At 46.6% G+C, this 16,434-nt stretch overlaps 1 protein-coding gene across 1 annotated transcript; it reads right to left on the reverse strand.

Moving 5' to 3' along the window:
- Nucleotides 1–20: 20 nt before the first annotated feature.
- Nucleotides 21–4,408, reverse strand: LAESUDRAFT_762660 (uncharacterized protein; the record flags this gene model as incomplete). Its single annotated transcript, XM_040913136.1, has 2 exons — nt 21–329; nt 3,818–4,408. 2 exons carry the CDS (start codon nt 4,406–4,408, stop codon nt 21–23), a joined length of 900 nt encoding a protein of 299 aa, XP_040760267.1.
- Nucleotides 4,409–16,434: the final 12,026 nt, after the last annotated feature.

Genomic DNA, 16,434 nt, shown 5'->3' on the forward strand with positions numbered 1-16,434 from the left:
CCATCTTCTTTGTCACCGGCTCATTTATTTCCGCTTTGTTCATTGTCACTTTCTCCTTGTTCTTGTTCTTCCTCCTCATCCCCTGGCTCTTCTGCCTTCTTTATCTCTTCTAGTTGTTTCTTTGTTACATCCAATACTTCTTCTGGCATGATGATCTTCTTCCTAGCTAGGAATGGGATGACCCGAAATGCACCAACGGGCTGATCGAGCATGGCGCCATCTAATTTGGCCAGTACATAGGCTCCTCCCTTGTTACGCAGTAGAACCACGTATGGCCCAATGTACCATGGTCGCATCTTCCAGTTTAATGCCTTCTCAATCTGCGTGAACTGCACGAGAACGAGATCTCCGTTCTTGAAGTCAAAATCTTTGACCTTAGTAGGATGGTCCTGCTCGTACCTCCTGGCTGCCTCTCAACATGCTTCGTAGACTGCATTGTGGATATGTTCAACTTGAGTGCATCGCTTCTGCAAGGCGATCACTCAGTAGGATATTAGGTCAGTCAACAAAAGCATCATTGATGGAGCTGGTGTCAGATAGGTTGCTTCGACAATGTCTAACGGGAGGATCGGGTGCGTTCCTGTTACTGCAAAGTATGGTGAACACCCCATCCTTCTCCTCATCGTGATTTGTTCAGCCCAAAACACTGAGTATGCAGCCTGACTCCATTTTCGTTCTTCGCCATCCACTGCCTTAAACAGGCTTTGTCGAACATCAAAATGCAGTTGCTCAACAATCCTGTTCGCCCTGGAATTATAGCTGCTGATACGAATGTGTTGGATATGGTACTTTTGTTCGATGTATCTGAGTGCCTTGACGAATGGAGCACCGTTATCGGACACAATTTCTGAAAGTGTGCCCCAATGACATAGAACATCTTCAAAGTGCCAATCATCAATCGCCTTTGCTGACTTCTGCTGAAGCATTCAGAACTCTGGATAGTGAGTTAGAGAGCATCGTTCCTGTATGATGTACTTGAACCCATTCGATGGTGGCATATACATTGTATCGATGTAAATCTTCGTGAAGATTGGTGCTGATACTGCGATGACCAGTGGAATGACGATCTGACAAATCTGTTGTTGCTGGCACAAGATGCGAGTATGAATATACCATGCTGCATCTGCTTTGATATCTGGCCACTAGAATTATTCTTGGACTAGAGTACGTGTAGCGAAGACTCCTTTGTGTCTGCACTCATCATGACATCCTTTGAGCACTTCCAGATGCTTGTCCCCAGACCCAACTAGTTTGTGGGCTCCCTGAGGGTCCTTGTGCCAAAGCTTTTAGTTACGCATGAAGAACTGGGTCACATATCGGAGAAGTCGTTGGTACTGTGCATTCAACAGGTCCGGTGGCCATCCAGGTTTTCGCAACCACTGGTGTGCTTGCTCCAGCAGCTTGTCATTTCGTTTTGCCTGCTCACTGCGCAGTACATCAGCATAGGTTACTTTATCCTGAGCAGGTTGTTCCTCCTTGGCTGCTTCGTCCGATACGAACATTGCGTGCACATGTGACGATGGCTTCAGTAATGTAGCCTGCATTCAGAATTGCAAAATGGGCTGGTCCCCCTCCTCCCCACTTTTAATGTGAACATCTCCATTCACTGACTGTGCTGTAAGTGGAGGTGGTGTTGGGTGTCGCAGAATGTGATGCAAGAAGCCATTGACCTGATTGATCCAGTCATCGAAGTCCTCATTGTCATAGGTGTTGTCAAGTGTATCGTCAGGCTGTGGGGGTCTGCATGACAATTCATCTGGGTCGTGATTCACACCTGGTACATGAACGAGCTTGAAATGGAACATGAGGATTGCAATGATCCACCGATTGATACTGGTGGAGGGTGCGATGTCCAGACGCTTCAGCATTCCCTTGATATAACGAGCGTCCACTTCGACTATCAGTTTCCATATGCCAATAAGATAAATCTTCAATGCTCGTAGGGCATGAAATAAACCGTAGAGTTCGAGCTTGGGCTGGCTGAAATGACTTTCTCATTTGTTGAGCGTGATCGAGCTGAACCGACTAAAGTACTGGACTTTCAGCTTTTCTGGCATGCACTGGCAAAGTTGGTATCTGACCGCAATGTTCGAAGTGTTGACTGCCAGAATTACAGGTGCTTCGGAGTCATAGTCAATCGCTCATAGTGCTGGTGACTCTAGCAGTGCTGCCTTTAGATCCTCTATCGCAGTGATCTGTTCTTCGCCAAATGCGAATGGAACGTTCTTTTACATGAGCTTGACCAAAGGATTCGCTCACTTCGCAAAGTTCCATATGAAGATTCTAGTGACCCCGATGGTTCCTAGAAATGCTCGAACCTCTGAGAGGTCTTGACAGGGCCCCCAGTTCTTAATGGAGGCAATGCGTGATTCGTCCGGTAAATGCCCATTCACTGTGCACCTATGGCCTATGACCATGATCTCCGCACTGCACAATGTAAGTTTCGTTCCTGAAAACATGCCTCCCGCATACTTCATGTGCTGAATCACTCGATTCAGGTTCTGGAAGTGCTCCCACACAAATCGTTGAATACTGGGATTTTCAGGTATAGTCTCAAATGAACCATCCGGTCATTGATACTGTGATGTGGGTCCCTTGACAGGCACATCATCGATGTATGGAATCATAACATTCGGTATCTTGGGCTGAAGGATATAGGTGACATTGTTGTGAAAGATAGGGACTAAATTCGTCCATCCCATTGGCAGTGTTGCTAGCCACAGGGCCCCGATCAGTGTCTGAAATGTAGTGAGATCTCACGAGGACTCCGCAATGAGGTGTTCGTCATAGCCAACATAGAGGTCAAGCATCACCCCACACGCTTTTCCACTGAACTGTTCAGTCAAATGCTCAGGCATTGGCATTACTCCTGAATGCCAGATCATCACCGCATTGAGTGGTTCTAGGCTATGAACCAATCGTAAGGACTTCCCGTCCTTCTTGACGACGCAGAACCACTTCAAGCGATACGATGAATTTGAAGATTCGTAGACTCTGGCTGCCATCTTCTTTCGAATTAGAGTGCAAACTTCATTATAGATGTCTGGGGGTATAGGTATATTATGTTCGACCCACAGTGTGTGTGGAATGACTGAAAAATCGATCAGAGGGAAATATTCAGGCTTGAAACAGCCCCATTCCATATCGTTCCAGGTGAAGGCTCGATTATAAATGCGCATAAAATAGTGCATGAGCTCATGTTCCTGATCCCATAAAAACCTTGTGGCATGAATATGGTTTAAAGCCTCCATCCGTTCCTGGGTATAACGTCCTTCCGGCGCAAACAGTGGAGACATCGTCGGTAATGAAGGTATCTGTGCGAGAGGATCACCCGTGATCCTCCACATAATTCTAAATGATTCTGGTGCAGTGGTCAAGACCGGCTTTGTCTTTGATGCGACTGGCTTATATTTCTTCTTTGTGGCTGCAAATGCTTTTGCTGGCTGCTTCGTTGACGTGGACCTTGCTGGTGTTGCCTTCGGTGACACAGAATTCGTAGGACTAGAGGCTGACTTTGAGACTGATTGACTGAAAAATAACTGAGAGAGATGTGATGCTGGAATATTACTGGATGATGTAGATGGGGAATATAAGAAACTGATAGCTGAGAGTGCCCCTTTCGAGGCCTGGATGTAGCGCGATGTGATAATGATGTGATCGGAGGATACGACTGGGGTATATGTGATGATTACTGGGTCCTGATTGAATGCCTGTTCAATGAGTATGGCCAGTGCATCTTCTGCACTGTGTGTATCCTCCACTAGTGAAAACCCTGTTCACTGAATTTATTATGAAACTTCGGAGGACCACGCAGTACCGTAGGTATCGTTGTGACCTGTCCAGTATTGGGACACATGATCATGATGGTCTGCTTCTCATCGAAGAAGTTCTTGACGACACTCTCAGTGAGCACATCAAATGGTCTGCCCAATAGTATGTCGTATGCTGCTGCATGGATAACATGGATCTGGAGATATAAAACGATCTCTCCGATCTGAAATGGTATGTTGCGTATGATACTGAGAGACTGATTGACTTCGCCATTCATGGACTGCATATTCAACTTGACCGTAGGATCATAAATAAGTCTTAGAGCATGGCATACATTCTCTGACATCACAACAATCTGGCATCCTGGGTCAACGATGGCCTCGACATTCTCCTTGTTGTCAACAAGGTTAAAGACCAAACGTACTGCATGTGACTCCTTTGCCACCATAAGCTGGTCTGGCTCACTGTGCTTGTGGATATGACATAGGTAAACTTTGTAGGGATCTGGCACTATTGACCCGTTCAACTTTAGTGGCTCGCCACCGCAGGTAAAGTTCGCTGATGCCTTCAGTGCATATTCTTCATCCACGACCTCCTCAACTGATGCGCTCGTAACCTGAGATCCTGGCTGAACCATTTTTGGTGTGCAGGCCTCATGATATTTTGAGCGTACACCGGGTGAGATTGAGAGTAGTTCCTCGAGTGACACTGAGATAGCCGACGACTTCATAGACCTTTCGAAGACTTCATCCGCTAGCTTCAGCTAATAGACTGGAGGCATTGTGTGATATGCCAGGGCCTGTCCTCTGGGTGGAGGTGCCCCATAGTTACGCTGCATGGATGGGACATAGGTGGCATCCCATACTGCTTAATAAGGATGCTTCAGGATGACTGCTTCATCTTGCTGGCTCATCGAAGCTTTCGATACCTTCAAGGGCTCTGCTGCTCGAGTCAGCTCTGGCTGTGCTACTGGCTGAACAGGTGGTGCTGGCTGTGCTGGCTTCAGTGGTCTGTGTATCTCGACTCTGTCAAACACCTGTTTCTTTTGTAGACTGAGCACTTCACGTTCGAGGGCCTGGATGTGCTGTTCACCCATTAACGAGAAGGTGCTGGCCTTTTCAACTTTGAATAGGTTCGTGGCTGCTGATATCGAGGCTTGTGCAACTCCGGGACCTATGCCTGCTGCATTCTGTCTCTATGCCACTCGTAGATGCGATCTCAGATGGTAAGACCTGGGATGTTCTGAGGAACGAATGCTCCGTTTAGAAAGACGACCTTTCCGTCCATGTTCCTCAGACACTTCCTGCTCTTAATGTCCTCCTCGACATGCTTACACGTCCTGATCATGCCACCTGATTCCCCACAATAATGGCAATAGCTATTTGGAGGTGCAGTCCTGTACGTTTGCCTTGCACTGGTGCTGCAGTGCTCAGGTTGGCCTTTATTCTGGCTGTTGCATTTGTAGACATTGCTGTGAGCGTCTGGACCAATTTCATGAGGCTCTCGATGAGTAATGATATGTCCTCCACTTTGATTGCAGCTGTCCCTCCTTCAGCCTTGATCTCTGCTTTCACTACGCTCCCTCCGGTACTTGCTGAAGGTACCGTCGCGGTGCCATGTAGAACAAACTTTGCTGCATCGTAAACATTGTTGACATTGTATGGGTCATCTGGGTAGTGGTCGGGCTGCTTGAGCTGCAGTCTCTGTGATATCCTGATTCACAACTCGGGCTGAAACCCTCTGATGAATGCACAGTTTTCTTCCAAAATGGAAATGTGGTTCTTGCTGATCAGGAACATAGTGATCGCTAGGAACTCCCAGTGGTATGCTCCGAGTTCTGAAATGTTCTGGATTCTTAGTCTAGAATGCTCACCTATGAGCAAATCCATGTCTCTAACCTCCCATTTTTGCTCGTTATCGGCCCCTGGATACAGCACTTGGATTCGAGGCTTAAATTGTGTATATGGAATGAGAGGGTAGTCATAGCCAGCTAGGCTCGAGATGAGATCCGTGACATCAATGGGCAAGTATCGGATTACCCATTTCTTCTTTTTGACCTTGTCAGTAATGCTGCAACATGCGAATAAGATTTCGAGATCATCGAAGTAACGGAATAATGTGCGTGGGTGATCTGGATCAAACATTGGTGCTGAACGATCTCCTCGGAATGGCATTTGATAGGTTACCGTGGCTGCCATCACAATGATAGGTCCTATCGAAGTAGTCATTGGTGAAGTGTGTGTGGAATTTACTGGAGAAGTGACTGGAACTGGTGATGGGACTCGTGAAAGCAATGCTAGTGCTGCCTCGAGCTCATCAAGGAGTGATCTTCCTTCTGAGATCTCATCTGGTATGCTTGGTGAGCGTGAAATGTGAACTGTTGCAATGTTCGACGAAAGCGGTGTGAGATCGAAATCACCACCGAAGATCTCGAGATGATTGCCTCGGGTATCTCGTTCCCTAGGTGATGAAAAGCGTGATGAAGATTCTGAAACAGATCTCAGCTCGTAGTTTGTCAAGTGTAGTCAGCCTTCTTTGCCACATTCGAAATCTGCTTGCTGAAATTCTAGAAGCTGGGCAAGCCTGCTATTAAAGAAGGAGAAGATGCTCTTCCTGTTCATTTCAGTAATGGCTGCGAGTCTGGTGCAACATAAACCTGCTACTAAATCTGACCTCTGAAACCCCTCGTGGTGGGCTCCAGTATGATATGCTCTGATGCCATCTCCCTATGATCCATGGTCAGGCAGTACTGATCACTTCATTGCAGAGCGAGGTGAGTATCAACCACTCTGCTCTGTCTCTGATGGTGCGATGGTACAGGGAGATGACTCTTTTCTTGAAGGGTGCAAGGCCTGCAGGTTTCTTGCTAATGGACTCTGAGACATGGTTGTTATGGATGGTTGATGTGTGGGTGGTGGATGAGAGCATCATCCGAAGTGTGCGGTCAAAAGGTACGATGCAGATGGCTTCATTCAGCCAGCTAGCCTTCTGACTGGGGCCAGAGCAGAACTCTGGCTTCGCGCACATGTGTGTTACTGTTTCGAGGAATGAATGTCCCATGTTATGTCAGTCGCATGCTTCAAATTGATCGCAAATGCTGCTTGAGCACCAATGGATTGTTCGCAGATCTGCTGGGTGTGATCGTTCAGACCAGATGTCCATCTCAGCGCTAGCAGTTTCTTGTTTAGGGTTGTTGGTGTTTTGTTCGCAAATCGACCCCGGCGCTTGTTTGCTGATCGCAAATATGAATTGGACACCTAATCTAGACTGTGGAAAACAAATCCCTAGAATGGACCTCGCTCATCTGCTACTGCTGGATTTAGCTGGACTTCGTTCAGTGTGTTTGATCGCTTCGTTCCCTACAGTGCATGACTGCTAAAGTCTTCCTGGCTCCGATAGAACAAGTTAATTGATGGACTGTGCGTAAAAGACTGTACCGAGCCTAGGTGACCACCTATATCCCTGGGCTTGTGGCGTGAGTCGTTCGTAGCGCAAACTTCGTTAACGAAGTTATCGAGGTCAATAGAATGCAATTTAATAGTGAAGCAATTAGACAGATATCAAAGATGAGATGTGTAGAGTGGAGTAGGACTGTGAAGGTGTGGAGAAGTCTGCTGCTGCGACCCCTTTTCCCTCTCTCCTTCTCCTGATCACCAATTGTGACCAGGTTTATATACTAAGACAGACAGCTCATTGCTGAACTGTTCACTGCTATGAGAGGTGTTCACGTTCTGCTTCCAGAGACTAGAAGCATATTTGAAATGCATCTGAAATCCGAAACTTGTAAGAGAAAAGTAGCCTGTTAACACCGTAACTAATACCCTGCTATCGCTACGCTCGTTCGAGCAGTCTGTCCTCGATCATCAGTACTGCCTTCACTCCTCAGTTCTTCTGAAAGGTGCACTGGGCCACAGCTGCCTTCCCGACCATGCCTCGCTCGGTCGAGACCATCTTTGCCAGCTCTGACCACCTCGTGTAGTATGCATGTCTCGGAGGCAGTTGGTATGACAAAGGATCAGTCAGCCATCTGGGCTTAGACTGCTGCTTGCCTCGTGCTTTATGCTCAGCCCATTCCCGTGCTCATCAGCGGTGTTGGTCACCTACCTTCCTACCTCCAAAAACTACTTCAAGGATACTGAGACACTCGAATACTACAACAACCTCACCAAGTGAGTGGATGACATTCTACATTTAGTCAAAATCCATCACCTCCATCAGTGGGCTGATAACCGCACATGCATGCACTACCTCATACGAGCATATGCCCATATCTTTAATCACGTCGGGCATCAGGTCACAGCACAATGAGCAATTCTGAACCCCCAGCACCTCAATAACCTCATACACCTACTTGCCGAACTTGAGTCAATTCCTATTCCGCTGATGCAATGATGAACCCAGCCAAATCAGAACATTCAGTGGAGCAGCAACTTCATGAACTCGGGCAAATCAGCTCTCTTCATCCCTCCACCCCTGAAGACGTAATCTCTATCCACTCACCTGCACCCCACTACTATCAAGGCACTCCCATCAACTGAAGCTGGCTGGGATACATAGGATCAGGACCAAGGATCAGAGAAGAATGGGATAACACCAACCCAGGCCAGGGACCTCCGCACCAGGACTTCGAACGATGACACTCACACAATCAGGCCAACTAAATGGATGGAAACTTACAATACCAGGAGACTGCATGGCATGGAGGGCTAGATAGAAGGGAACCCTATGTCTGGTTATCCCACACTCCCACGCCCACTGGCTACAACCAGGTACTATGGCCAGATGATAGATGCACCTATTATCTACAGTGACAGGAAGAACCACCACTCCTGTTCCCCACATGAGATAACCCCAGACATTGGAGCCAACCCATGGACATGCACCAAGCATATGAGAATGTGCTGTGAGATTATGAGAGAGAGGTGAGCTGAGGAAATGAACTTTGAGCAATGCTGTGGGCAGTGAAAGTGGACCGGGACACACTCAGAGGGGCCTTGGAACAGGAAAGAGATGCACAACAACAGGAAATTCATTGCTGAGAGCACACTGAAGAAATAGTGGAGTCTCTCACGAAGGACGTAGGACAGTCATGCATGTCCCACACCATCACCATGAACGAAGCCAAGAAGGTTGAAGCGGAGCTTAGCCAAGCAAAAGAACAGGTCGCAAGCCTACAGGCACAGCTAAACCAGTGAATGAGGGAGCTAGAACTGGTTTGAGGTAACCTGGCACAAGCAAAGCTCAACCTAGCCAAGAAGTCTGCCCCATCCCCGTGACCCCTCCCTCCACTTCCACCATTCAAGGGGCTATATGCCAAATCCATCCACAGCCAACCAGTTACTCGAGCACTCAGGATCACCACCCTCGGGCCTCTCAGGCCATGACCCAAATTGCAAGCCAAAAAACTGGAAGAAGGTCAGACTCGACTAGAGGAGTGGCTGGGTGACCAAAGCTGACCCCAAGGGAGCAAGCCGACACACCAGTCAAAAACTGTGCAGCCACCTTTGGGAGTTGCTGCACTGGACATAAGTCCTGCCCACTCCATCGTACCTGAAGACCTGGAAGGGGCTGAACAAGTTGCCTACACCTTTCCCCCTGAGCCCCCTATAGACCCCATCCCTGCACCACCACCACATCAATCCCAAGCACCATCACCAGGATGATCGGATGAACAAAAAAGGCAAACCCACTTCCGAGGTCTGAAAGTTGACCCCCTGGAATCCTTCGACGGCACCCATACGAAAGCCAAGGCTTTCATCACTGACGTCCGAAACTACATTGACATGAAGTCTGAGAAATTCACCAATGAGGAGATCAAAGTATGGTGGGCACTATCCTACATCCACAGTGACAAAATCAACCACTGGAAGTCCTCCTTGCTTGACTGAATGGACGACGGAGAAGAAGTCTTCACCACGATCACAGACTTTGTCAAAACCTTCAAGGATATGTACTACCCAGCGAATCCTGAGCTAGAAGGACAAAGGCAGCTCCGGTCAATAAGTCAAGAATACACTCCATGGGAGGAGTTCATCATGCAGTGAGATCACTGGGTCAAGGTCTCAGGGTACCAGGACTAGGTGCTGCTACTACAGCTCCTACAAACAGCAATGAGGAAGGCCCTCAAGGACTCAGTATGGCGAAGTGATGGTCTGGATTACAAGAGCTATCACAGCTGGAAGAGGATCGCAGCCCAATTGGATGCCCAGCAATAGCAACAGTGGGCTCTGGAGTACGGCAACTGGAAGGGCAAGAGAAGAGCCAAGGAACATGTGCACAGAGCTGAGAAACAAGGCATGAGACTGGAAACGGTCAATACGATCAGGACACCAATGGTTAATGTGGATCATGCCGGATGAACGGTTCCACATAAACCCACCAAGAAGCAAGCAGCTGGAAAGACCCGAATCTGCAGAATGTGCAGGCACACCAAAACTGACGGTGGCCAATGAAAGGACATTTGACATTCACATCAGTTCGACATGGAGCAGCACTGTTGGACGAAGGCACCATTGCCCCAACAAGTGAGAGCTGCCATCACCACAACTCCAGATGAGGTGGAAGCAGTGCACCAATTCAAGGCTGCGATAGCTGCCAATCTGAAACTCATGGAGACGGCAGATTTTCAGTACGGAAAGGCATGAGCACGTCTGACTTGCCAACCGAACAGTTTATTGACCTGAACAATTCATTTTCCCTTCTCACATGTACTAGTAGCACTATGAAGGACTACATAGGCGAAAGTAGTGTTGCCTCTGCTATTTGTATTAACAAGTGGGGCCTCTGGATGAAGAGGTGGAGTCCTCTGACAGAGCTCGGCCTGCCTTAGAACGGAGATACTTAATTTCACATATAACTTTCCTACAGAACCAGTTTTACCCACATCGAAAGGAGCTTCTGAAAAGGCACCACGCACTCCTAAGAAGAAGAAAACCACCTTGCGCATATTCCTTGACCATCCCAATGTGATTGCCCCAAAGGAACAAAGCATCAGGGCAGCAGGATACAATTTGCACTCAGCCGAGCAATGTGTAATACCACCACATTCAAGGGAACTCATAGATACTGGCCTGAAGTTGATGATATTCAAGGGCTGTTACAGACATATCGCCCCACACTCAGGCCTGGCTGTAAGAGGCATCGATGTAGGAGTCAGAGTAATCGACTCAGACTATGTGAGATGAGTTAAAATACTCCTAATTAATACCCAAGATACCCCGTTACAAGTAGCATACAGTGACCGAGTCACCCAGCTCATACTGGAATGAAACAATACCCTGATACCTGAGGTAGTAACTGAAATCGACGAAACCGCACGAGGGACCGCAGTTTCGGATCCACTGGAATGAACCTGTGAGGAAACTTCCTTGTCTGAGCAGTAAGATGACATCACCAGATCGATATACCCATATCCATAGAAATAGGAGATCAAGTTGTAGCCACTACCGTGCTTCTAGACTCAGGATGTACGGGAAGCTGTGTAGATGAACAATTCATACAAAAATACCAGATACCCACCATACCATTTGATCAACCAGTAAAAGTGTACAACACAAATGGATCTCCTAACCGAGAAGGCAACATGACCCATTATGCACTACTAGATGTAGTTGTTCAAGGACATAGAGAACACTGAAAGTTCAATGTCACCACCCTTTTCGACCACGATGTGTTCATCGGATTTGACTGGCTGGGACACGACAACCCAGAAATAGATTGAGTTAAATGCACGCTTTGCTTCACATATTGTAACTGTGGGAAACTTGATCTAGAAGATGAGGATAAGGTGCTCGCCCTGGACAGCAACTACATTCAGAAACAATTCTCTGAATACGAACTGATATGAGCCACGAAGGCCACAGACCTAGCCATAGCTTAAGGCAAGCAAACCACAGCTAAGGACATGAAGGACGTCATTCCAGAAGAATACTGAGATTACAAGGAAGTATTCGAGACCACAGAGTTCGACCAACTCCCAGAGCGAAGGACTTGGGACCACGCAATTAAACTAATTGACGAGGCCAAGCCGTTCTGCGAAAAAGTCTATCCCATGAGTGTTAAGGAACAAGAAGCTCTAGATGAATTCCTCAAAGAAAACCTTAAGACAGGTCGTATTTGACAGTCCAAGTCCCCTTGGGGTGCCCCCTTCTTCTTTGTCAAAAAGAAGGATGGGAAGCTTAGGTCAGTCCAAGACTATAGATGGCTCAACGAACTCACCAAGAAAAATAAATACCCACTACCACTAATCAACGATCTTTTCGAACAGCTCAAAGGAGCCCATTACTACTCTAAACTAGACATCCGATGGGGATACAATGATATCGAATCAAGGAAGGAGATGAGAAAAAAGCCGTGTTCGTAACCAATCAAGGGTTATTTGAACCACGGGTAATGTTCTTTGGCCTTACAAATTCACCATCAATGTTCCAGATGATGATGAACGACATCTTCCATGACCTCATCCTCAAAGGAAAAGTAATGGTGTACTTGGACGATATCCTCATCTTTAGTAAGACTATGGAGGAGCATCGCCAAGTTGTAAAACAAGTATTATCTATTCTCCAAGAACACAAGTTGACGTGTAAACCGGAAAAATGTGAGTTTCACACTGAGGAAACTGAATACCTCGGACACATCATCAGACATGGACAACTACGTATAGATCCCGCCAAAGTTGCTGGCATAGTGAAATGGCCGGAACCCCAGTCTAAGAAAGACATGCAACAGTTTCTCAGATTCTGTAACTATTATAGAAGATTTGTAAAGGGATTCGCAGCCCTATCTTGCCCACTTAATGATCTTATGAAAAACGGTGAATGGGAGTGGTCTGAATACCAGAAGCAGAGCTTCAAAGATATCAAGGACCTACTCACATCTGCCCCTATCGTACATATACCTACAGATGAGGACCCTTACATGGTAGAAGTAGATGCCTCTCAGTATGCTATCGGAGCCTTATTAATGCAGAAACATGACAACTTGTGGTGTCCTGTATCGTACTACAGTAGATCTCTCAATAGTGCAGAAAAGAACTACCAAGTGTATGACCGGGAACTATTAGCCATTGTCGACTGCCTAGAGGAATGATGGCACTATTTAATACATGCTTGACATACTGTACAAATATTTACGGACCATCTTAACTTAACGTATTTTAGGAAACCTCAGAAAATCAACCCCCAACAAGCACAATGGATGATGTTCCTCGCAGAATACGATTTTGAGCTCCACCATATCCCAGGCACAAAAAACAGTGTAGCAGATGCCCTCAGCAGATGACCTGATTATAACGATGGCATCGACCATTTGGATTCACACACAGTACTACCCCCGAAGCTGTTCATATAATCCATTCATGTCACCAGATCCAATGCCATTTGTGATCTATGTGCCACACATTCATCAGAATATACCCTGTGGAAAACTTTGTCACAAAAGGACCTTGAAACTGCCAAGGACAACACACTCTGGAGGGGAGGTGAAATTCTCATCATACCCAAGAACGAGAATATAATCAGCAAAGTAATACAGTCCCACCACGATGCCAAATTCATGGAACACCCCAAAATAGAACAGATCATCAGACTAATCAAGCGATCATACTGGTGGCCTGAAATGATCCAAGATGTAACGGTGTATGTGAAGGGTTGTGGGACCTGTCAAAGGACCAAGCCCAACCACCAACACAGATCAGCACCCCTAGAACCCAACCCAGTTCCAGACCACAACTGGCAGTACATCTCCATGGACCTAATTGTAAAACTACCCACCATAGATGGCTACGACTCAATCTCTGTATTTGTAGATCTAAAGTCCAAGGACTTCATTGCTATATCCTGTACAGAGTCTATTAATTCCAAAGAATACACCAATCTGTATATTAACAATGTAATGATGACACATGGACTAGCTGAACAGATATGGTCTGACCGGGGACCACAGTTCATATCCTCATTTACCAAGAATGTATACCAACAGTTGGGCATCCAGGGAAATCCCTCCACTGCCTACCATCCTCAGATGGATGAACAGACAGAACGGATGAACCAGGAAATAGAGACCTACTTGAGGATATATACTTCCTATGAACAGAATGACTGGCCATCCAAGATATCACTAGCAATGTTCGCATACTGGAACCATAGACAAGCCAGCACTGGATATACCCCTTTCTACCTTATGCATGGATATCACCTCTACACGGGAGTCAAAACCAGGAAAGAACCTCACAATCAATCAGCCGAAGAATGGATGAAGGAAATGGAGGAACTATCCAAGGATGCCGCTAATCACTTAATGAAGGCCAATGCTGCAATGAAGAAGTACCACGATGGCAAATATTAAGCACACACCACATATACCAAGAGAGATCAGGTACTTCTAGAAGGCACCAACATCATGACCACTCGCCCAAGCAAGAAGCTGGACAACAAGAGATACAGACCATTTAGCATAGTCAAAAAGGTTGAAAAATTGGCCTATCATCTCAAGTTACCCCAGAATTGGAGACATATACACCCCATTTTCCATGAATCCTTACTATTACCATACCATACCCCACACTTTAGCATACAAAACAGCCCTAATATCATACCAGTTCTGAAAGGTGAATCCCCTACCAACGGACTATTATACCTAGTCCCGTGGAAGGGGAAGGATGATACCGAGAATACATGGATACCCTGTAGTAGCATAGCGAAGGACTGCATCCTTCTACTTAATAATTTCCATAAACAACATCCCAAGGCACCCAAACTGCCTAATCTCCTTACTATACCTGGTGGCCAGAAGATCCATGCACACGAGGATGAAGAAGATGAGCCTGACAGTCATAACCAGAAAAGAAACCCTCAGGAGGAAGAAGAATGGAAGGAGAAGATCTACTGGGACAACAAAATGATCTAATAATATAAATGACGATTCCAAGCCCATGTCGTACTTCACGTATCCCCAAATACCCAGCTCGATCTAGAAATAGGGATACCAGAGAAATCTGACATTGTGTCAATATGGCTTGCAGATCCCGACCACTATATCCACACTATCCCATTTGTCAGGACTCCCACATCATGCAACCATCAATTTGTATACTTGATCAATGCCCAGTGGACAGTAGAGGAGAGGAAGGTCCAGTGTCTGGAGCGTACTCACGGATACTATTACCTCGATGATGCGCCAATACCCTGGCAATGCATGCAGTTCAAAGATACCCTAGTGAAGGAAGAAGATGTCTCCACGTATACCATCTATAATCTGGAGCGTCTTCAGACACCCATACCCAAAGATAAATGGAACCTGCAGGTGATGCATGTCACGGTTTTACCTGACAAGTCAATAAAAGGAACATACATGTTAAAATGTATTTTTTTTGTCATTTCAAGTCAAACAAGTCACGTGACCTAATGGGAGATAAGATAACCGATCATCTAGTCACCTGACCTCAGATCTCTCTCGGCATAGTCACGTGACACTGAACTCCTCGGCATGGCGTCATATGTCGCAATCACCATGACACCATATTACATGCTCAAAAGGAGCTCCGTCTCTGCGGGATATTATTAAGCAACCAATCAGGATAATTGGGACAGGTCGTACGATTGTAGCACAGTCCAGTAGCACAGCGTGTGACTCACTTATGTAGTACTGTACAGTAGCTAGGCAATCATGTATATAAGGACCAGCCAGACGAGGAGGAGACCTCAGTCTTATTCTCCTTCATCCACCACTACCATCACAGAGGGGTCTTACCAGACACTCTCAGTGTGCTATACATCTGTTTTCATTCTCACCTTTGTGATAGCACCTCTCGCCTCACCAGTAAGTCTCACTCCGCGAATCGTGACTAGGTCTCATCAGTGAGCACGTCGACCTGCCACAGCTCATCACTGTAGGCTTTTACCAGAGACCCTCAAGGGGACTCTTTGTTTGGTTGTCTATCTTTGTCATCGATGTGCCGTGACAGTGCATCTATGCATCTATGAGTAAGACAAGCACAGTGGTCTCATGAGGGCACTTTGACCTGGAGGGGGGGTACTATCACAGTTTTTCCATGACTCAGCATGGAGCTCCGAAGGACCTTGTAGTATAACACATGCATCTGAGTAGACTAACACGTGTACCTAGTATCAGGGGTCTTACACCCAGTCGTGGGGTACTACCCTAGGCATATATATATCAGCTCGACTGAGGGGATAGTTCCTCACTTTCGAGTTGGCTTGTTCACTGCAATCTTTCTAACAAGAGTGGTACCTTCATGGGTAGTTTCTACAAGGAAAGGATAGCACTAAGTGCTCATCTGGTCACAGATTGGAGAGAAGTGCTTATCACAAACCGTAATATTCCACATTATTTTATTGCTTGCTTCGTGATCACGTGACTACCCACGTGCTCACTCACGTGTATATCTTGAAGCGCACATATCACGTGCTAAAGCCCAGACCTCATACGTCATAAATAAGGTACTAACTATTTTGCCTAAAAGATAAGGCACCATATCCGAAGACACAAGATCCGGTCGCTTATCCACCAATGGGATAAGCTCCTACAACACCGTGAGACCCGGAGCTCCACTACCTGGGAAGGTGGTCCTATAGTTAGAGTAGTTATGCTCAGCAGGCATCGCCTGCTGACTCTGTAGCCGCATGGCAAGGTCTCCTGATAGCC

The sequence above is a fragment of the Laetiporus sulphureus genome (genome assembly GCF_001632365.1).
Source record: "Laetiporus sulphureus 93-53 unplaced genomic scaffold LAESUscaffold_47, whole genome shotgun sequence".
In the NCBI taxonomy this organism is placed as follows: domain Eukaryota; kingdom Fungi; phylum Basidiomycota; class Agaricomycetes; order Polyporales; family Laetiporaceae; genus Laetiporus; species Laetiporus sulphureus.